This window comes from Blennius ocellaris (genome assembly GCF_963422515.1).
Source record: "Blennius ocellaris genome assembly, chromosome: 4".
NCBI lineage: Eukaryota > Metazoa > Chordata > Actinopteri > Blenniiformes > Blenniidae > Blennius > Blennius ocellaris.
The window spans coordinates 10,511,096-10,532,986 of NC_137653.1; the positions used below are offsets into that span (position 1 = coordinate 10,511,096).

The 21,891-nt window shown below is 41.1% G+C and overlaps 2 protein-coding genes across 2 annotated transcripts in view; one reads left to right on the forward strand and one right to left on the reverse strand.

Moving 5' to 3' along the window:
- Positions 1–1,625: 1,625 nt before the first annotated feature.
- dctn2 (dynactin 2 (p50)) lies at positions 1,626–17,640 on the reverse strand. Its single transcript, XM_080495910.1, has 14 exons — positions 17,476–17,640; positions 17,118–17,186; positions 12,594–12,690; positions 11,839–11,900; positions 11,057–11,155; positions 9,603–9,763; positions 8,932–9,085; positions 8,620–8,685; positions 8,356–8,394; positions 8,070–8,147; positions 7,075–7,146; positions 5,781–5,883; positions 4,776–4,867; positions 1,626–2,515 (listed from the first exon to the last, which is right to left on the reverse strand). Exons 1-14 carry the CDS (start codon positions 17,509–17,511, stop codon positions 2,429–2,431), a joined length of 1,215 nt encoding a protein of 404 aa, XP_080352036.1. The 5' UTR covers positions 17,512–17,640; the 3' UTR covers positions 1,626–2,428.
- A 2,227-nt stretch (positions 17,641–19,867) lies between these two features.
- kif5ab (kinesin family member 5A, b) overlaps positions 19,868–21,891 on the forward strand; it is a gene marked incomplete at both ends in the record, with an annotated part of 77,824 nt that continues 75,800 nt past the window's right edge. Inside the window, one exon of the mRNA XM_080494386.1 lies at positions 19,868–19,996. Within this exon, the coding sequence (XP_080350512.1) occupies positions 19,868–19,996 (129 nt within the window). The remainder of the gene's footprint in view (positions 19,997–21,891) is intronic.

The following is a 21,891-nucleotide window of genomic DNA, read 5'->3' on the forward strand; positions in this document are numbered from 1 at the left end:
AGAATAAGCGACATATATGTGTAATACTTTATCAATAATGTATCCAAAACCACACTTTGTGTGTTTCTAACCGACTCTCTGCATGTCCGTAAACTACTAATCCTCTTGTGGTGGCTTGTCGGGGCTTTTACCTCATAGCCAGGAACTGGCGTGCGTGGATGACTCACCAGACTCCTGATTCCTGATCCTTCCACTGCTGGACAACATCTTCCGCCTCCTTCTCTAATACAGTCACCTGACTTCCAACTAGGAGGAGGCTTTTTATCTCCTGATGCCAGGCAGGGTTGAAGTTGACCTCTAATTGCTCACGTGTCTCCAGAGTGAAAGTTGGCAGATCAGAGCATCCCGGTTATATTTAAATCTAGATTTATATTAAAGGTCTTCATGACATGACAAACATCATTGGCTTCTGTTTGGTGCATCCAAATTGAATACTTTAGAAGCTTTTGACAGATACACATAAACTGAAACAACTTCTTAAAAACGTTTTTATTTATTCAAATATTCATGTTATAAGTAACTCCACTACGCCCAACAGGTTCAAACTGACACATTTTTCCATTCTAATCATGGGAAACATAACTGGACGGAATTAAGAGGCAGAACCAATCGCCTTTATTGAATTTGTTTTGTACAGTTGGATTTCAATGTTTGACACCCCATTTAATTTTTTTTACATACTTTGCTGCCACCCAGCGGTCATAAATAATAAAGACAGCCACAAATGAAGACATTCATGTTGACAGGCTGAGGAGATTCCTCATTTTTTTAATACTTACATATTAACACAACATATATGAATTGTTTTGGTGGTTGTTCTCAAACCATATGATTATGAACCATATCAAACCAGTTAATTTTTCAAACATTTTTAAATAACCTACTAAAATCAGTGAACGGGAGTTCACAAAATCAGTATAAAAGGGAGTGTGAAATTCCTAAAATATATATTAGTTTATTTCAAACTAAAGATTAAAACCCATAAGATGTGAAATATATGAAAACAAAAGTTAGATTAAGAGATCAAAATAGATTTCAAAGTATTCAAATAGAAACTTATAGAAGGTAGGACACAGTGATTAGGCAAAACGTTAAAGAATTGAATAAAATCCATTAGAAAGCCAGAATAAATAAGTCTGTCCCAGATCTTCTGCAAAGTACGTTCCAGCACTTTAGAGTGTGGCGACTAAAGTCAACATGCACTTCTTTGGATTGTAGAGGAAAGATGAGAAACACAGGAAGAACATGCAAGCTACACACACAAATCAGAGAGAACCACAACACCACCATGCAGATTTGCGTTCGTAACATTTCAACCCCTCAACCTGACAAGGTATTTTGTCGCAAGTCAGCAGCTCTGTTAATATTCCATCTTCTCTGCCATTTATTCACCACAGGGCTGGACAGTCCGTAAACACAGGGTTCACACTCCACAGGTTGCCAGCGCTTTTCAGAATAACGAATAAGCCTGCATCCCAATGTGCACAGACGTGTAAAATACCGGAGAGGCGCGGCCAAACCCAACGCAGACTCAAACCAGGGTGCGAGTACTAACCACCGCGCCACCGCAGCTCCTCATCTCTACGACGATCCTTGTATGAAATGAAAGCAGCCCAGATGATCGCACTTGGTTTTATTGATCAGTTTCCATGACCACAGATGAACAATACAGTTGGAGGCAATGACCAAGCAGATTAAAAGTCTGTCTGCGGCGTCCGGAGCTCGGTCTTAATAATATAGTTACAAGCAACCGAGCGTGAGGAAACAATAAAGGTACACAGGCATATTTACAAGCTTTTCTTCTGTGACAAGGCCCTGACGCTCACACAGACGTGCTCCTGCTACAACATTATGGGACAATAGATTTAGAATTTCTGTGACACGTATTTACTTATTTGATTTTTTTTACAGTTGAAAACATCTTCAATGCGTCGTCCCACAACCTGAAATTACCGTGATCCATTTCATTTGACCAAAGTTTACAGTACAAATTGAGATAGTGTGACACTCCAAATGGAATGGAAAGATCTCCTATGTTTTAATACTAATTATAAAAACCATCCCGTCTAAAACTCATCAAGCTGAACAGGAAACTGCGATCAGTGGCGTGTACAGAGTGGGCCAGTGGGTTTTCAGCGGAAATCAGTTTTGATGCGAGCGAAAGGAAGAGAAAAGGAGGGTGAACAAGAACGTTTGGTCTTCTCTTTTGTGTTTTTTTTTCCATCTTTTCCAACTTTCTAAACATTCCACTTAGTGAAAAAAGGCAGAGGCGGAAGTAGAGAGCAAAAGAGGGGGACGTCCAGGAAGGACAGCATTAGACCCCGATCTTCATTAGATCCCCTCAGCTGTGCTCTCCAACCAACTCTTAATTGTTCATGTTCCACACTCTCCTGGATCGCGCCGAACTCTGCCCCCCCCCCCCCCCCGTTTATTTAGAAACCTTCTTCATCCTCTGGTCTAGTGCAGCGAAGTTCTCCTCTATGGCCACCAGGTTCTCCTTCATCGTTTGCTGCACCTGTGTGGGACGAGAGGAATAAATCAAAAGGTATTCCTGTGAGATTCATTCGTATCGTTTCTGTTAAATCCTGTGGAGGGAAACGGGCTGGAGGTTCTAGATTGACTGGATTTATTAGGATTTCATTGCTGTCGAATTGTAAAAAATAAAAACAGGAAGTTCACAAACAGTCACTCGTTGCACCTCTTTTAGCAAGACAGCTTCAACTTTCAACATTTGGCCGTTCATTACCATTGTTTTTGATGAGATGCTTGAATTATAAATGTGTGTGGTACACTGGTGAGCGTTGTGTGATTGGACGAGCTGCAGAAGTGCTGGAATGAACGCAAAGCTCCAAAATGACTAGATATAAGAAACACACGTCTGTGATGAAAGGAGTAAAAGAGCTGAAATGAACAAGCAGAAATGCTTTCATTGCTCCGGATGAAACTATTATTTTACAGTTTAGGTTTTAAACTGTACGGACTTGGTACAGTTCAATATTTTGGAAAACCTGTCAAATCAAATGTCTCTTTTCTCAAGAAATGGATTCACTTTCATTGCCACTTCAGAGCGAGAGTCCATACGCCGTCTGCTCAGAAATACATTCAATGTAACAACTCATTTATACACTATATTTGCATTTTACAGCCAAAAAAATAAATGAATAAAAGAGCTGCAGACGGGCCACCGAGTGACGAAACACTGCCGACGTGGTTAAATGGAGTCGTACTGCATGAACACACTGACAAGAGCTCCAGAAGGTCTCTTTAAACATGTGCAAGGATCCGTGACAAGACGGTTTCGTGTCACAAGTTTCACTGAAATGATTCTGGCAGTTTTATCAAGTGTCAGACTTTTGGGATGTTGGTGACTCACGTTCACACCGACCAAACTGGGATGAAGACACAAACACCTTTGTTGAAACAAGTTGTAGAACTGAAGCAGTCCCTTCAAGTCGCTCCACAAACTCTTCAGCGTCAGAGTTGATTTTTTACTAATAAAAGTCAGAGTTGGGATGATAATATGGCCCATTTACAAACTATGTAAAACTACAACTTTCTTTAGATGGAAAAATGGTATAATAAGTTGGATTGTTGAGCCTGCATCCATCTTCAATAGTATTAGTATAACTAATCAATAAATAATTAATTCTAAACACAAGCCATTTAGGCACTTTCAATTGTAGGCGTTTCTCCAGAGTCAATTAAATACCTGCAGGATGAAAGCACCTGACCACATGTTTGACCCAAAAGGAAGAGTTACAAACATTTCCACATATGAACAATCAAGTCAATAATTATTCAGCCTATGATTAACTTGAAGAGACAAAAGGATGTGATCCATCACGTGGAGATAAGATCTGACCTTAGTTCTTTAAATGTTTTAAAACAATCACGATGCAAACAAAACCTTGCATTAAGTGATGAAAATTTATTTTGAACACAATTTGATTTCTCTGGAAACTGAACATTGGGTCTCGGTTCAGCAGGTGTTGAGACTGAACGACTCACAAAGTAAGCTAGTACTCAAAATATCTAAATATTTGCAGTTGCGATTCCAAGTGATGTTTCTGAAGTATTTAGCTGCTAAACAACATCCTTTGATTGGTGGTGAACGCAGGCGGTGCCACTTTAATAAGCACAAAAAAGCACCACTTTAAGATACAATCCAAAGTAGAAAAGTGACTGAAACTTGGTCAACTTCTGGCAAATTAAAAGTTTCAACAAAAGATCTGAATAGGCTTTACTTGGCGAGGCAGCGTTTTGTCCGCCGAGCCAGGAGCCTTGAACTGTGAAAGCGCGGGCTGATTATTGACTGAGCTCAGTGGAGGCTTTAAAGGGCTTCTGTCCTCATAATGGGGAGCTGCACAGCTAGAATGTTGCTTGACGCCATGAAAAGCTGCTCTCTGGTGTGTATTAGAGGATTCTTTACAAACCAATTTATTCCACATACAAAAGATTTGATCACCGGGTGGGTGAATATTTCAACAAAACCAACAACTTGTTACTGAGATCAACTTCCGCTCAGGTTTTGGATATTTGAATATCTAGATACGGCTTAAGAGTCACCATCTCCGAGTTGTTGTTTTTTTTTTTTAATCTTATAGAAGTTCTAGATTTTGCTGTGTATTTGACCGGTATCACAATGTGACTGATACTGAAGTTGAAGTACCTCAAAGCGGATTAAACATTTACTCCGTCAAACTGTCCACAAGTTCGGTCGTCTCAGGAATTATTAATGGGATCCCGCAGTGGCGGCTTGGCTGTGAACGTCCTACCTGTGTTAACAGGGTGTTGTTGTCTTTCAGCGAGTTGGTGATCATCTGCTGAGTGGTGTCCAGGTGAGTCAGCAGCTGGCCGAACTGCATGGCTGTGGGACCAAGAGTGAGCAGAATTACACGCAACCGAGAGAAACTGCAGAGGACGTGAACTGTTTTCACCGGAAAAGAAACTTCCGTGATTGCAATTTCAATGTGATGAACGGCCACTTGAAAGATCGGGAGAGAAAAGTCCGAAAAAGCCTCGCGAGCGGGGAACATTTCGGCCGCAGACTGTGACAGATCGGTGCGAAGAGACGCTGGATGATAAATGAGCTCCTTCAGCTCTCAGAAGCGAATTATCAATATAATCTATTAATGCCAAGGTTCCGCTTTCATGTGCTAAATAATAAAAAGATGATAACGTGATATATAATATCATGCATTTCTTTCTCCCCGCGGGGGGCGTTTAACAGCATTGCAAGATTTTCCCCTGCCCTTTGTTATAATAGAATGGCATGGTTCAGGCTAATTCCATTATCCGTTTGAATCCCATTTTCGCTTAGTTTTCATCTTTTGTCTCACTCGCAGGCGTTTCCATTGTGCAGGCGAGTCTTGCCGACTGGGTAGGACTCCCCGGCACAGTTGCCGACGGAAACGTGATCCGGGGTTCAACGCCCCGCTACCGTCTGTGGCAACACCCAACATATTTTGAATCTTTAATGCCGCGCCCCACCCCCACTAACCTACATATATTCTCTCCTTGAACTCTCATGGGTGTCATCTCAAGGTTTTCTCTCCCCTCACATAAGAAAGAATAGAACATAAATTATCCCAAGTTTTCATTGTTAGACCCATTATTGGGGGGGGGTGGGGGTGAAATGTTGCCCCTGAAGCCAGATTATTACAATATTTGCAGTGTGAACCAGATACCCAACACAGTAACGGAGTACTGGGTGTAGTGAACTCCACCACCTCGAAACACTGCAGCCTCCCTGCTTCAGAGCGCCGGCTCCCGGGTGTTACCTTGCTCGTGCAGCTCTTTGACAGCGACCAGCCTCTGCACCACCTGCGGTATGGAGGTGGACACGGCGTCCCACTTCTGCACCACGTCGTACAGCTGCGACACCTGACGGGGAAACACACAAGATCAGCTGAAACCTGGACGAGCAGCGCCGACTAAAAAGACATTTACTGAAGCTGCACTGTAAATAAGGAGAGTCACTTTGTGGGATTTTAAAACAAAAACAAAGCTCTTTTCAGATGAGTTAGAAAGAGTTTAGATATAAAAGCCAAAATATTAATCATTTTATTTGGAGTGAAAGCAATCCAACAGGAATACAAGTTTAAAAAAAAGGGTAGGTAGAAATTAAGCATCTTAATGGTTTTCAGAAAAATTATTTAGTAGTAACTTAAGTCAAGATTGCTTTTTTCAGCTGTTTTTATAATCCTCTCTGAAAAGTAGCCTCCTTAAATAACACGTAATTTCAGAGAATAATAAAGATGCACACTAGTGACTGAATCCACACACTTCATACTATAATCGAGGTTGCGTTGTCCTCACGCTCTTCACGTTTTCATTTCAGTTTGTGGTCTATGTGTCTTATTCTGTTGCGTCTGCAACACTTATTCATCAACCCCGTAATTGGCTACAGTTCCAAATACTAGAATTAAAGCTCACACTGCTTCAAGTTAAAACATTCTGCCATTCCTTTAAAGACGGAACCAGCTTACATGAATAACACAAAGCTCACTTCACAAGGCTGTTATTCACAATATTGATATAATTAACATGTGCTGCCCTCTACTGGCATATTAGAGGTACATTGCTTTTGTCAATTTTTTTTAAAAAGTGCTGAAAATGGAGATAAAGCCCACACATCTATCCATCCATCCATCTATATATATGTATAAAAACAAGTCAGTTTCATTACTGGTTCAGAAGCAATGAAATGCCTCAGATTTTCCAAGAACATCGTGCTTTGACTCTAAATAGTACACATTGTGCTGTGCATTTGCAAAGACAGCATTTGATTCAGATAAGAACATATGGGGCTCATCATCACTTGTTTATCGAGCTGGAGGATTAACACATGTTCATTTAGAGAGGACGTTACCCAATAAAACATCTTGTTAATGAGAATGAACACACAGGGTAATTTTACGTGATGTAACTGAAGCAATAGACATTGCAGCAACTCTAAACGCCGCAGCCATCCATCGGGGGGGGGGGGGGGGGGGGAGCTTAAATCAAGGGTGCTCAGAAAGAACCGTCAACATTAGAGCTTCATTTATTTTACTCTGATGGATGCGCACAGACCTTGTTTTGTGTTTCGGCGTCCTCGATGGCTGCCTTGTGTTTAGCAATCTCATTCATCTTCCCGAGGACACTCTGGGTGTGAGAGAGAAAACACACAATCTTAACTTGTATATTGAGAAGTAGACATGAATTTACAGGAAAAGATAAAGGCCAACATAAAGCTGTGCTAAACATTACACATACGTTTGCAGTTTTACTCATAGGCAAGCAGGACTTTGCTAACTTTCCACAAATTCTGTCCACTGGACGAAATAAGCAGACAGCACAAGAAGAGAAATGATCAATATTTGACTAAGCCTCGATATCTTACAAATCTTCAGGGCCTTTGTGCTGTTCTGAAAGAGAAGTTCAATATCCAACTTGCTATTCTCAATGTGAAAAAAACTGCAAAAAAGGAAACTCATACTTTCAAGAATCAAGACCATTAAAAAAAAAACAAAGCGGTCTCCCTTTTCATTCATACAATACAACAAAAAGAAAAGAACAGATGTGATGTTGGGGAGAAAAAAAGCAAAATACTTCTGCACTGAATACAATAAGATGAAGCTTTTATGTTTTTATTTTGCCGCCTTTATTTGTGCTCTTGCAGTAAAAGAAAAAGGACCTCATAAAAAAAAAAAAAAAAAACCCCGGCATCAATCAGAATGTAATCTTGCGACAGTTAACCGTCGCCCTCTTTCAAAAAAGTGGGTGTTTATGCTTATGCCGATCATAAGTGCCCTCCCTGGCTGTGTGGCGCCGTGTTCGTGCAGCTTTGTAATAAACGGCTCACTTTCTGTACAGTTAAATAAACATGTTGGAATTGGTGCACATTCATCTTGAAAAGTTGCTTTAACTGCAAATACTGCAGTGCTCAAAAAGATCATTGATCCAAGGCTGTATGAGGGAGGGAGGGGCAACAGGGGTGGGGGCTGTTGAAGTGGAAGGAATGAGATGCTCCCTATTGCAGCTTTTTGTGGGATTACAGACGGCAACGCTCAAGTTCGTGTGTTCACCTGCAGCCTCGCCTCCACTTGATCCAGAGTGGCAGAGTCCAGCGCGCTGACCCTGGCCTGCAGGAGCTCGATGGTATCCTGACAGAAAGCAGCACAGCAGTTATATGGACGACTGCACCTCGCACTGTGTTCCTGCTCCTAACTCCTGTGACTGCATCAATAAACAAAACTCGGAGGAACTGGTGTCATCTTTGAAGTATGACCCAGTTCTCTGGCGGCACATCGGAGTGATGGATGCAGACACAAACTACACACAATGCTCCGAACGCGACAGTCGTCTCCTTACCATCAAACTGCCTCCTTGTACACCAGCACTCAAAGGTCCCTACAAAGAGAGAAAATGCCATCTTAGCAACACAAAATAAAGCCTCCCCCATGATTTACATGAATCATGAGGAAGATTTTACTTCCTTTGCATTCTGTGGATGGGTACAGAACAATACATGCATGCAAATCCGGCCTGTGTGTGTGTGTAAAAGAGAGTAACAGATACACAGACTTAGTGTGAATGAGGCAGGAAAGCATTAAGAGTGTGGGAATTTGTGTGTACCTGCTTGTCTGATCCCGAGCCAACAGCTATCTCCAGCTCAGCTAGGCGCTTCTCCAATTCTGCCATCTATAGGGAGACGAGACAACACACGGCTGGCAGTGACAACAGCAATCCCACAACACGCATACACACACACACCACCTGCATGCATCCAGCTTTTTGTCTCGCTCACTTCCATCAAATATTCTGACATCTCTCACATTGGGAGAGAAAAAAAATGTTGAGGTGGTCCGTTGTTAAAAACACATTTTGTTCTTTCTGTGAACAAATTCCTCCCACAAAATAACGTTACTGGTACTGTCTCCACTTTACCTTCGCAGACTCATTGAATTTTTCCTGCTCCGGTCTGCTGTGCAACTCGTAAAGTACCACTCCATCTGGGGCTTTAGTCGACGCCGCCGGCTTGCCCTCCGCTGCGGCCCCGCCACGGCTGCCCTTAGCCACTTCCAGCTGGGTGAGCAGACGCCTGCCAGGAGGAAGCAAAAGACAAAAGGATTTCACTGCATATTCATTCATATCATTATCGGCCCAGTGTCGTGCTTCCACTGTAATCCCTCATCTTATTGCTTTGAGTCTTTTCAAGTACTTCTGTACACAGCAGAGGCTTTTTTTTTTATCCGTACTTCTTCATTGCTATGTTTTATGGCTCCTGAGTCAGCTGGGATCTTTACAAATTGTCTCCACCTTTTAAATTCATGTGCCAATCATCTGTCCATCTGTTAAGGTTCTCCAAGGTCAGCAACCTTTATGTGAGCAGGGGCTCTGAATTTCCTCCCTCTATGCACTGATGTAGAAGACTGATAGAAAAAGAGATGCGGTTTGAAAAAAAAAAACTTCTTTTCACAATTTTTGACTCATTCTCCTTTAGTTACATTTCTAAAATATACATTTAGTTTTCTGCTTATTAGGCCATTACTCCTGCAGTGTCCAATGGGTCGAAGTACAAAATTTAAGAGTGCAGATGTTAGTCTTTCTCTGCTCACCTGGCCAGAGCGCCATCTGGGTCAGCCAAGTTGATGTGAGCCTGGGGTCCCAGCAGAGAGTCCAGATGAGCAGACACCAGCTGCTGTTTGAGCTGCGCTGCCTGCTGGGCGAGCACCACCGGAGTGAGGCGCTCCTCTGCATTACTCTCCTTTGTAGCGGCCTGCAGGCAGAAAGACAGCAGCATCTTTGAGACCATGAGGTCTGTGCAGCATTATTGCGTTTAGAACAACAGGATAAACACCAATAAAGTTGAGGAGTAAGTTTTGAGTACAACTTGTGTTACTTAGAAAACACAAGTCTCAGAGCAGGTTACAATGTGTATACATACACTCCTGTAGTAAAAAAAATTAAAATAATAATACACAGAGCTACTCAAATCTTCAATGCAAGTTGCAATGCCTTGCTGTAGCGATCGAGATAGAAGATATTATTACAAGGACAGATCCTGCTTGACAGTTTGTTGGAGAAGTGAGATGAGGTTGAGATGATCTAGTTTGTATAGAAGACAGATGATACCTATGAAGGGAAAAGGATGCTTAGAATGGAGCTGCCAGGTAAGAGGCCAGTGAGGAGGTTGATGGATGCAGTGAGGCAAGACATGCAGGAAATTGGTGTGAAGACAGAGGACAGAAGAGAAAGAGTTGATTACAAGATGATTCACGATGGCAACCCCTGATGTGTGCATGCTGAAAGAAGAGGAATATCCACACAGGTATTGCTTCAAATGTAATTTCGGCACAATGTTCCACAGTTCGTGGAGACGGTTTCCCACATGTACAATCAAATTTCTACAGTGAAACGATACTGTGGCACAATATGATCACACTGTCCCTTTATCGCTCGGCTAATCGGATGTTCTCGCCCAAGCATGCGCGATGTGATATTGACTTGCCCCATTTACCCTGATGGATGAATACACATTACTTAGAGACTATCAACTGCTCGAATGAGGTACTTTACAACTATAAAGCAACTGTAGCAGAGACGCCTGCTTGACCCGCCTGCACTCACTGATACGATCACCACGCTGCCGGGCCGCAGCTTGAATTACAATTTTTTTTGTTAGCCTCGCGGAGCAGCGGGCCCTGCTGTGTGAGCAGGGAAGTTAATTACACACCAAGTTTAATTAGTGTCTTCGTTGCGGGGTCTTTGTTAGTCTGAACAGCAACTTCATTAAATTTTAATCAAAACTCATTTGCAGTGTGAACTTAGCGCTTTGCTGCTGGCGCCACACTGAACTTTGGATCGGATGATTGAATCTCATGTCAAGCTATGAGCCGAGCGTCATTATTACAGCTCTCGAAATGTTATGCAACTACAAGTAGCAATGTTGATACATTCTTATAAAATCCTGTGACCAAATGCAAGCGATAAAGAATGAAAAAAATGTAGATGGAATCCTGTCACGATCAACTAAATAGCTGTGTGTTTGTGTGATTTGCTGCCGGTTCACCTGGATGACGTCCACCTCCTGCGTGAGTTCCTGTATCTCGTTCACCAGGCGCTGATACTTCTGCTGGGGCGTTTCCTTCACCCCACAGCCTTCCCCCAGCTAAAGGGAGATGGAAAAAATGAGTATTAGACAACATCAAAGAACTTGCAGTACAAAAACAAAAAAGGTGCTTTTTTTAATGCATATATCTGATATGTTCTGTGGTTATTGACATTATGATTCAAAGGTAACAGCAATCAAACTCTGCTGTGAACAGTCGACGGCCTTGACGTGACGCACATGTGCACAAAAAGGAATTAAATATAATAAAACGTAAGAGGAAGATTTGAAAAAAAGTTTGAATAATGGATTTTTGTGGAGCAGAGGCTGCTTCCTCTATACAGAAAATAAGTGGATACAGTTTTATCTATTGATTAACCATGATCTTTTCTCCTGCAGTTCATAATTGTGACGTCTGTCTTGCTTCAAAGATGTAGGAGTCCATTGAAATGCAACGCGACTGTCCAGACTGAGACTTTTGAAAGAAAATCTGCGAAGCATCCAATTTACGATCACATAGAAAACTGACCATGAAGGTGAGGGGGTGTGTGTGAAAGAATAAAGAGGTTTGTGCTGTTCAGTCTGTCATAAAAAAACAAAAACTGATCTGGGTCACAAGGTCAGATTCAGGTCAGTTCTGACTGCTGTGTAAACACAAGAATAGAAACACTGGCGTGAATAGGCTCAGGATGCTTAAAGACTCATGTCAAGTTAGAGATTGCTTTTGAGGAGAATATACTCACGATTTCAAACTCTCCTGACTCATAGCCCACTCTTCTACTTTTACTGATTCTGTCTGAGAAATCTGTGAAGGGAGAGACAAAAATGTTGCAAGAGAAAATTAGAAAACAGACAAAGAAAGCTGGCAGGTGCTGGTGTGAATACTAATCCTGAGTACTGAGTATTTTTGGTAAGTTGCTTTCAAGTTCTCCATTAGTTTCACTTTTTTTTTTCTTTCTAATATTCAAATTGCATCAACCTGTTCTACAAAGGGCATACAACAACGAGAAAGTAGATCGTGTGATGAATTTACTCAGCTTTTCCCCGAGTGAATTATTTTCTTAAGCTTTTGCTGATCTGTCAATATTTTTATTTCAATACACTTCAACACCCCCCCCCCCCCCCCCCCCTCTAATAAATGCTTAAATCCTCCACTTCAAATAATGGTAATGTTGCCTTTTCACATTTTATGTACTCATTAAGATCCAACTATGTACTTAACCTCAAGACAAGATCAAATGTTAAGTGTTTCTCCAACTAGAGATGCGACGGGATTATTCAAAAATTGGTTCACCACATACATATAGTTTTTTGTAGGACCCGTAACTTATTATGCATTTGTCAGTATATTCATATTTTTGATATACTGTCCTTAAACGTTGGCCACAATTACATTCCTTGGCTACATTTTGAAGTTATTTTGGTTTTATTACACAAAGTATCCCCTCTCACTTATATCATTTAGCGTAATAAGTCAAAGTATCTTCCACCAACTGACCGAGTCCTTTGGTGGCCACATGCTTGTCTTTGAACTTGTCATAGGCTGCATTGGGGTTAACCACGATCCTCTCCACGCTGTTGCTGCAAAGCTCCTCCTGTCAATTAAAAACCAAGGAATAAGGCCAGATAGTCATTGGGTCAAGCAAAAATACAGAGACAGGATTAAGAAGAAGAAAAAAAAAATTAACCAATGAGTCAAAAGTCTTAATGTACTTTTAAGTGGTTGGTCAAATGTGAGAGTAGAAATGTGCTTGATCATTTCCCCAAAATATAACTGAAGGACACTCAATCAGCTGGATTGTTGCTTACCAAAGTCAAACATCAAGCACCATTCCAGACAAGAATCAGAAAACCCAGAAGGATTTACATTTGATAATTGGGACTGGTGCGTTGGATCATTTCAAATTCATTTAAAGTTGCAGGCAAGAAAAATATGTTTTGGTTATGATTGATTCAGGTGTTGTAAAGAAATGTCTTTCTTGTGTGTTACTATGTCAAAAGAAAAAAACAAGGTTCAAAGAATGAAAAGGCAAAACCACAAACACTTTCTTTTCTAAATTAGGATTTCTTTTTTTGATTAGTGATTATTGGGAACACAAAAAATGCATTTGATCTAAAATTTCTAAGTGACTGATTATGGTGAACACAAGGATTAAAACAATATTGATGCAAAGAATTAGATGACGTGGGCGGGCTCACACAAAACACAAGACAGTTACGTGGATGTCGGGAGGAAGAGGAAGATGGGGAGAGTTAGTCAGGCTCTTACCAGCTCCTTGGGTTTCCAAAGAGAGTTAGAGAAAAATATTGAAAGAGCAGAGGGAGAGAGAAAAGTAGGGGGGAGAGAGAGAAAGAGAGAGAGAGAGAGAGACAACACAGATTAATGTGGTTATCACATGCCATGCACACAACAGGATCAGTTGGCCAGGGTTGGTGACAGATAAGAAAGAAAGCAGTGTTCAGAGAGCTGCTGCTGAGAACCCTGGAGACACTTTGTTTACACAGCGCAGGGCGTCTCCAGTACTTTCTCTCTTCCCCGAATCAGGGTGGTAAGATGGTCCATTAACACCTCTGAGATACTTTTCCATAAAGAGATTAAAGATTAAAAAAAAAAAACAACGACAAATCGGCCCATGTGTCAGAGTATTGGGCAGTTAAGGGTGTCTGAAAGAAATCGGAATGCGAAAAGCATTGTGTTGCAGTCATCATTCAGCTGGGAGTGAGTGCTTTCTAAGTAACATGCAGTTCATCCTGGTTAAATAGCCAAAGCAGCAGGTGAACTACATCCAAGTTAAAGCCCCTCTACACTGTATGAGTGTGGTCTTTTCCAGAGGAAACACCACCACCTTTGATCATCTGACTGAACCATGAAAAGACAATTAGGACAGATTATTATAGACAGCAATGCGTCTCTGAAAGAGGCTCAGACTTGATGTGAGTGAATGAGTGGAGGAGCGGAAAACAAAGAACTGTGTTCACACTTGACTGGTTTGGTTTCATTATCCCGCCAGGACATCAGGGGATGTTTGTGTGTATCCCTTTATGATTATTTTCAGTGTTTGGTGTTTCTCCGTTCAGAGCGGGAGGAGAAGGTATTTTACCGTCTCCCTGGTGGATTTCTGCAGGCTGTGGTGCAGTAGTTATCTTTAAAATGACAATGACTAAAATGTCTTCGGTTACATTCAGATCGAGAGGGAAAATTGCTTGTGCGGGTTGTTTCAGGCCATAATGGGCCCAGACATACTCTTGTGTGATTGTTTTGTTAGAGGGCTCAGTGATGAGAACTTAACTGCTGCCATTCACTGAGCGAGCAGGTTCAGATCATGTCAGAAACTTAAAGCCATCTGTTTACAATGAATCCCAATAGTAAAAATGTTAATGTTACTGTATACAAGGGAATGGTACCAAAGGGACTGCGGAAATTTGACATTTAAGCTTAAATCGGATTGAGATTTCAATGTATTAAGAAGTTATCACACAGTGTAAAGAGGCCTTTGAGAAGTCCAGTTAGTTGGAAAATTGTTTGTTAGCCAGGAAGCAATCGTTAGAACACAGCATCACATAAAACAGCTTTTCTTCCTCCTGTCACACGCGCACACAGATGCACACTTTAAACGCTACAGCTTTGTCAATGCATAACCCATAAAAAGTGTGAATTAGTGCTGCTGAACACCAACAACTTCATTACGTCCTTTAAAAGTTCAAATGAGTAATGCCAACAGGAGGAAAAGAATCAATTTCCTGCACTTGAAAACAATCAAAAATTGATGAATTACAGAGCAGAAAGAGAGTCACACCATCGATCTTTTTTTCTCATTTTATCCCAATCGATAGAGGTAAGAAGAGTGAATATGTTTTTTTTTTGTTTTTTTTTAAACATGCAAAAAAAGAAACAGAAAAAAAAAGTGTTAAGCTCACTGAGAGAAAAATGGAGCCAGTCTTACTTGTACAAACTAGGGTCCCGGGAGGGTTGGGGAGTCAAAACAAGGGCAAGGGAATGGGAGGAGTGAATGTGGAAACATGGAAGGGAAAATGCCAATTAGGAACTCGGCCGATCAGTAAACAGCCCAGACATGAAAGCTAAAGTCAGGCCTGGGGGGGTATTCCAGAAAGGGGTTCAACAAACTCTTGAGTTGACTTACTCTGAGATGGGAAACTCTGAGTTTCTGATTCCAGAACAGTTTATCTGAATTAGTTCAATCAACTGAGTATATGAGCCTTAAGTTACGCGCGTGTACAACAAGAACAAAGAAGCCATCATCAATGGAGCACCGATACCATGAGTCACTATGGCAACAGACCAAAAACCCAAGTTATTTTGCTGTACCAGTACCAGCACTGCAGCAGCGGAGGAGAGAGATGGACTGGGATAAAGTTGCAACCACAGTTAACGCATACTTCATACAGGTAGAAATAATAAATAGGTGTAAAATGTGAATTTCATTTTGGTACAGTCCAATGGGAGAAAGGAGACTTGGAAGCAGCTAAAAATGAAACATAAAACCATAATTCAGAATGAAAAGGCTTGTATGCATAAATACTATGATTGAGTCTCACTTTGATTTTAACTTTAGAATTTCAATTGATGTAGGGTATTACATATTAAAAACATGCATTAAGTAGTTACTTTAAGGAGTAATTTAAACCCTTCACAAAATGTTGTTCATTGATTGATTGACTGATAAAGAAAACGACCATTTTGCCAAAAGAACAATAATGCTGCACATAAAATGTGCTCCCAATGTGGAAAAACATTCGGGATGGAATTTCCCCCCACAGAAAATTGCACAGTGCAAAAAACACTTCACACTTCAGGTGGGAGAAGACGCTTAGAAACTCAAGGTTTACTTTTTTTTTTTTTTACACAAAAGCTGCCAGCAAGCAGGTTCTGTTCACAGAGTCTTTTACCGTGGTGGCTGACATAAGAGTTTAGTTCAACTCTCTTTCTGGAACGGATAACTCAAAGAGTTTCCCTCATTTCAGGATTAACATCCTCGGAGTTTTCAGATAATCCCCTTTCTGGAACACCCTCCAGCACTCCTCCACTGTTTACGAATAATTTCATAAAGGGACTCTTGAACAGCACTCTCATGATCACATCACTGACACTGAGAAGAGGCACTTATGCCTAAAAGTCACAAGATCCACAAACAGAAAGATTCACTTTGTCTTTTATCACTGTACATCAAACCCGGTTAAAATTGCAGAATAATCTTTTATTAATACTTGCCAACTACTAAATTAATTCTATCTAAACATGTAGATACATTAATGTGCAAAATTTTAAATATTTGTAACCTTGTCAATATTGATGGAAATTCCAGGAATGCACAACTAGATGCATAAAGCATGCTTAAAATGTGGATTTGAAATATAACGCTACATTGTCATGTGGAAATATTTCAAATAATGAGGAGTAGTCATATTTTCCCGATTGTGATCAAGACCTTCTCCACAAGTGAGTATTAGCCAAGGTCCTGTTCATACAATGAATCTCATTATTTGGTTAAAAAAATAAATTGATGAAGAAAATAAGGAATAAAAAGTGTTACACAAAGTTAACTTAACGAACTTTACAGTTTTTGTTAAGAAATTATTTATGGAGCAACAATAAAAGGCTTGTTCTATAATAATCCCTGCAATAGAGAATCTGCACAAATACACAGTTGATTTCTGATTATGTTAATAGTGTTTATAGAAAAACCCCCATGATGCGTTACTTCAGTCTATGGACACACCGATTCAAGTTGGTTTCCCTAAATCAACCAACTGGAGTTGAGTAGAGAGGATAACACTGATCTGAAGTTCAAGAGTAACAGATTAGCAACACTGATATATTGCAAAGACATATTAAAGAACACGAACCTGACAGGTAAGTTGTTAAATGGAGGAAGACATGAGGACTTCCAGAATACTTTGACACTCTTTAAGGATGAATCGGTATGAGCCTTTTGGCTTTATAGTGTAGAGAGTGCTAGCTACAAGTAAAGGCAGCCAAAATATACGCGTCGCATTGACTTACCGACTCAAACTGCGCCTGGTCGTCCTCCGGCAGGTCTCCGGTCTCGTACACGTCCGGCTCGTTGAAAGCCTGAGGAAGCAGCGAGGTAAACAACATTAGACATGGTTAGAAATATCGCTTGTTGCAGTTAGCCTGGCCAACGCCCCGATCTCTTCACTGGTCTACTGAACATCATTCTCAAGACTGCGTTAGTCACGAAATCCTTGCATCAGCTGAGGATTAGTTTATTATCCTTCTCCCATGATTAATTGTTAGCTATCGAGACGTAAACGGACATCGGGATCAACAGCAGTGATGCTAGCTCACTTAGCCGCTACGTAGCAGTGTAGCTATCTGACAGCTTGCGTTAGCCACTTACAATTCCCGGCAAGTTCGCGTATTTAGGATCAGCCATTGTCAACTGTGAGCAAACAACGAGACCAGAGAAGACGACAGGATACGACGAAAGAGGTCTTAAACACGCAAATGATCGCTGGACAGAGACGGGTTGTGACAAAAGCTAGCGATGGATGAGCCAGCAGTCTCTCAGCCGGCTGATGTGGTCACTCGCCCAGTTTGACAGCGTGGACGCTGGATTTACTGAAGCCGTGGCTGGAGGGGCGGTGCTGCGCTACTTCGGACGTGGGAAAGTGTATGACGGCTTACCAAAGGTAGCAAAACAAACGCTCCCCAAAACGTATTACGTACTTACGGCGCTGTTCTTGTCCAATCAGGTTAAAGTCCTCCCTGTGATTTATTAACATGATTGTTTTACATATCAAGCACACTAGTTGGCTTATTAGCCCATATATATTCGTCAAAATATATCAAAACCAAAATTATACGTTTAAGTTATAAATAAAATTAGTGTTTATTTATTACAAAGGGATCGCGGATGATTTTTAATATAATGTCCGCAAGATGGCGGCAAAGGTACAAGCAAAGATTAAATTACTCAATGGGCCAAAGATTGTTAAGTAAGATGACGTTTCACTCTGCCGTCACAAATATCTAAAATGTTCAACGTTACAATACAGTGGGAGTTAATTGAGCATGCCTTTTCAGCAGCCAAATGAACCAAACTTAAATATCAGCATATTCCCCCCAGAGATAATCAGTGTTAAGAGCTGAAAGAAGAAACACTTCAAGTCAAGTCAAGTCAAGCCCTTTATTTATCACACGCAACAATTACAACTTGTCACTTTATTCAATAGACATCATACCGAAGTATTTCAATGAATGCATTACCGCTTCACTATTTGAAATAATGACTGACTGCAGAAAGGTTGAAAAGATGTACTTTGCCGATGGGGATCTATTCAAAGACGCATAATATTCCCCCCTAACCGTTGCATAATGTTTCAAAGCAACCTCATTAGGCTTTTGTCAAACAGTTCACCTATAGGCTACTGATTAAATTAAATTCATCCATCATTTTCTATACCTTCTTTATTCAGACTGCCGATGGCTGAAGCCTTCCACATGATAGTGCGCTGTCGGCATACGGTATATATTGGTAGTCATTGAATTTAACCAAAAAGTAGAATCCCTGCAGTTCTTACACAACCATTTTGGAATGGATGTCCACTCGGTTGGCTCTTAAGGCAGGGTCTTGACAATATAACCTCTGATGACAGTGTTGTCTTGATTTAATCGATTTTTCTGAAGCAGAGCAAAAAGCCCCATGCAGTCGCAGCCTTATAATGTGGAGTCTGAAATGAGGATGGCATTTACCAGACAGAAAATAATCTGATGAGAGACACCGGTAGGCTGCTGGTAAGTGCAAGATCATGCGTCTTTGAAACCTGATCAATACCAGCTACAAAATGCAATCTGTGCTGAGGGTTCCCAGACCTATTGGTGCAATGTGACATTACCAGAGAGTGCAGTTAAATCTCAAGGGGGATCAGTTATGGAGCCTATGGGCCACACATGACTACCTACTCATGCAAAATAGCATCGCCATGACAACCAGTTTGGTGCAGTCCTGAAAAAAGAAATGCACATACCAAACTATGGCCAAACTCGTCAGAGAAATGTGTCACTGAATGAAAATATTAATATATTATATAATAACTGAAAGAAAATGTGTTTATATCTGTGTGTGTGTGTGTGTGTGTGTGTGTGTGTGTGTGTGTGTGTGTGTGTGTGTGTGTGTGTGTGTGTGTGTATTCAATGTTTGAAAAGTTTTATTTTGTTGTGTTTAAAAAAAAATTTTTTTTAAGTAATTCAGCTGAATGTGAGGCAGAGTTGGAGCTCGTCTCCCTGATGCTCAATGGTGCTGATGAGAGTGGATTTACCACGCCCCGCCTCCAGTGAGAGAGAGAGAGAGAGAGAGAGAGAGAGACAGAGAGAGAGAGAGAGAGAGAGAGAGAGAGAGAGGCACATGCCATGGGAAGCCTGCAGCCTGTCCACACCAGCCGGACCAGTTTGGACTACACTCCCCATTTACAACTTCTCATATGGTCTCCACCGCTTACCGCCACCCGAGTTTCCTTCACGGATATTTTAAGCAAGAAACAACCTCAAACTGCCTCTTTTTTTCCTTCCTTTTCTTTCCATTCATTTGACATTTCTTAAATAATTTTGGAGTTTTCCATTCTTCTACATGCTGCTGTCGCCTTGCATGTGTTCATAGCTGCTGGATTCACTCTTCAGAAAAAGCTTGCGCCGAGATTTTTTATTTATTTTGTTAAAAAAAAAATTCTAGTAATTTTGAGGACATTCTTTTAATCTTCCAGGGAGCGCACCCACTATAATTTGTCCTCACAATGGCTGATTCCAACGCTGAATGCAATATTAAGGTGTTGTGTCGATTTCGTCCACTGAACCAGTCCGAAATTATCCGCGGAGATAAGTTCATCCCCACATTTCAACGAGAAGACTCTGTCATCCTCGGGGTAAGTTATTTTTCCGCGTCTTTCCACACGGGCGACGGACACCGGGGGTTCCACTTATCTCTCTTACACGCACACACACATACACACACTGGCCAGGCTCGAGACTGTCTGCTTAAAGGCTTCTGGCAGGGATCAAACTAAGTATAGCCTCTGTCAATACTATCGATATTCGGATTAGCCCGATGCATGATTCAGGTGTGTGCAACTGCTATTAAAGGGTAACGACGCTTCCCATAATCCATCATGAGACTCGCACGAGATCAGACATGGGCAGCCATTCACTGTCAATCTTTTTTGTGTCCACATCAGATCACGAACTCAAAAAGCACCTGGTTGTTTTTAGTATTATTATAAAAAAAATAAAAAAATGGACAAAAAATTATGATTTTTTTCTAAAAATCCATCCAAACTCCACCTCTGTAATCCTTCATTAATTTCCGGCTGTTGCTGGCATTGATCTGCAAGATTTTGTGGTTTCCCGTCTCATATCATTATGCAGGACTGATTGATTTGCTTGTTGATATATCTTCCAGTCAGCTTTTTAATGCACCCGTGAATAATCAGGTGCTGCAGATCTAATGAGAATCACAATTATGCTCTGTGGGTTGTTTCTGTTCAGTAAATAGATTTTGGCTTTGTCTCAATACAAACATGAGAGAAGCCAGTGATTACTGTCATTACAACGGAGAAGTAATGAAAATAAATCTGTTTGATGGATACTTACCTGGGGCTGAGGTTAACAGTGCAGCTATGAGCGCCACCAGAGGCTTTTTAGCCAAATCACTATCATGTAGACTCAGGATTAGAGTGCTCTAGATGCAAACGTTCATGTTGCTTGGGTGTTGGGTGTTAAAGCACATCTGGGCCAAGGATAACACACACAAACATACACACACACACACACACACACACACACACACACACACACACACACACACACACACACACACACACACACACACACACACACACACACACACACACACACACACACACACACACACACACACATATGTAATTATGGTGCATTGTATGTGTGCAGGAAGTGATATGAATGCTGAAATATGCACATTCATTTCGTACCCATAATAGAGCTCTTTGCTCTCCAACTGATTTAACACACATGCCCACATACATGTAGAGACACCAAGAGTGAGTGTGTGTGTGTGTGTGTGTGTGTGTGTGTGTGTGTGTGTGTGTGTGTGTGTGTGTGTGTGTGTGTGTGAGTGTGTGAGAGAGAGAGAGAGAGAAGTCCACACCCATTTGGCCTGAGGGTTGATTCAAGTGATGATGGAGACAGCTGAAAATCCCCATCGGTTGCTCTGCTGTCCCACACACATATTAAAATGCAAGACAGCATAGATGGAGTAGATATCCCCTGCATTGCCTGCCTTTAATATCTCTGTTGAAGGTAGCAGCTGGATGTCTCCCACTGACTGAACACTCATTATCGCATTATATTGATGGCAGGTTGTGGTTACAGCACCTTGAAATCAGTCATTCCAGGCTTCATTCTTGACCACTGTATATAAACGTATCACCTGGAAATCAGCGCATGAATGAAAAAGTAATGCACATTTTTATAGTGGGGCTTTTTGAAGCGGTTTCTCCTGGTGAAACGTCTTCAAAAATCCTTGAGCATGTCCAGTTGCTTCTCAACACAAGAAATAGGAGTTTCAACTACCTTATTTCAGTTATGAATTCTACAAAACATTGGTAAAAGTGAGATATATGACATTATATGATATATGGCTTGTGTTCTATTCAGGTGATTTTGTGCTGAACAGAGAGGGAATAGCATGCTGATGAATGTGTTTCAGTTGTTTGAGAAAATGAAGAAGAATTTCTCATTTAAGAGTGCTGTGATATGTTGCTATGGGAAGAACGTGTTCTTG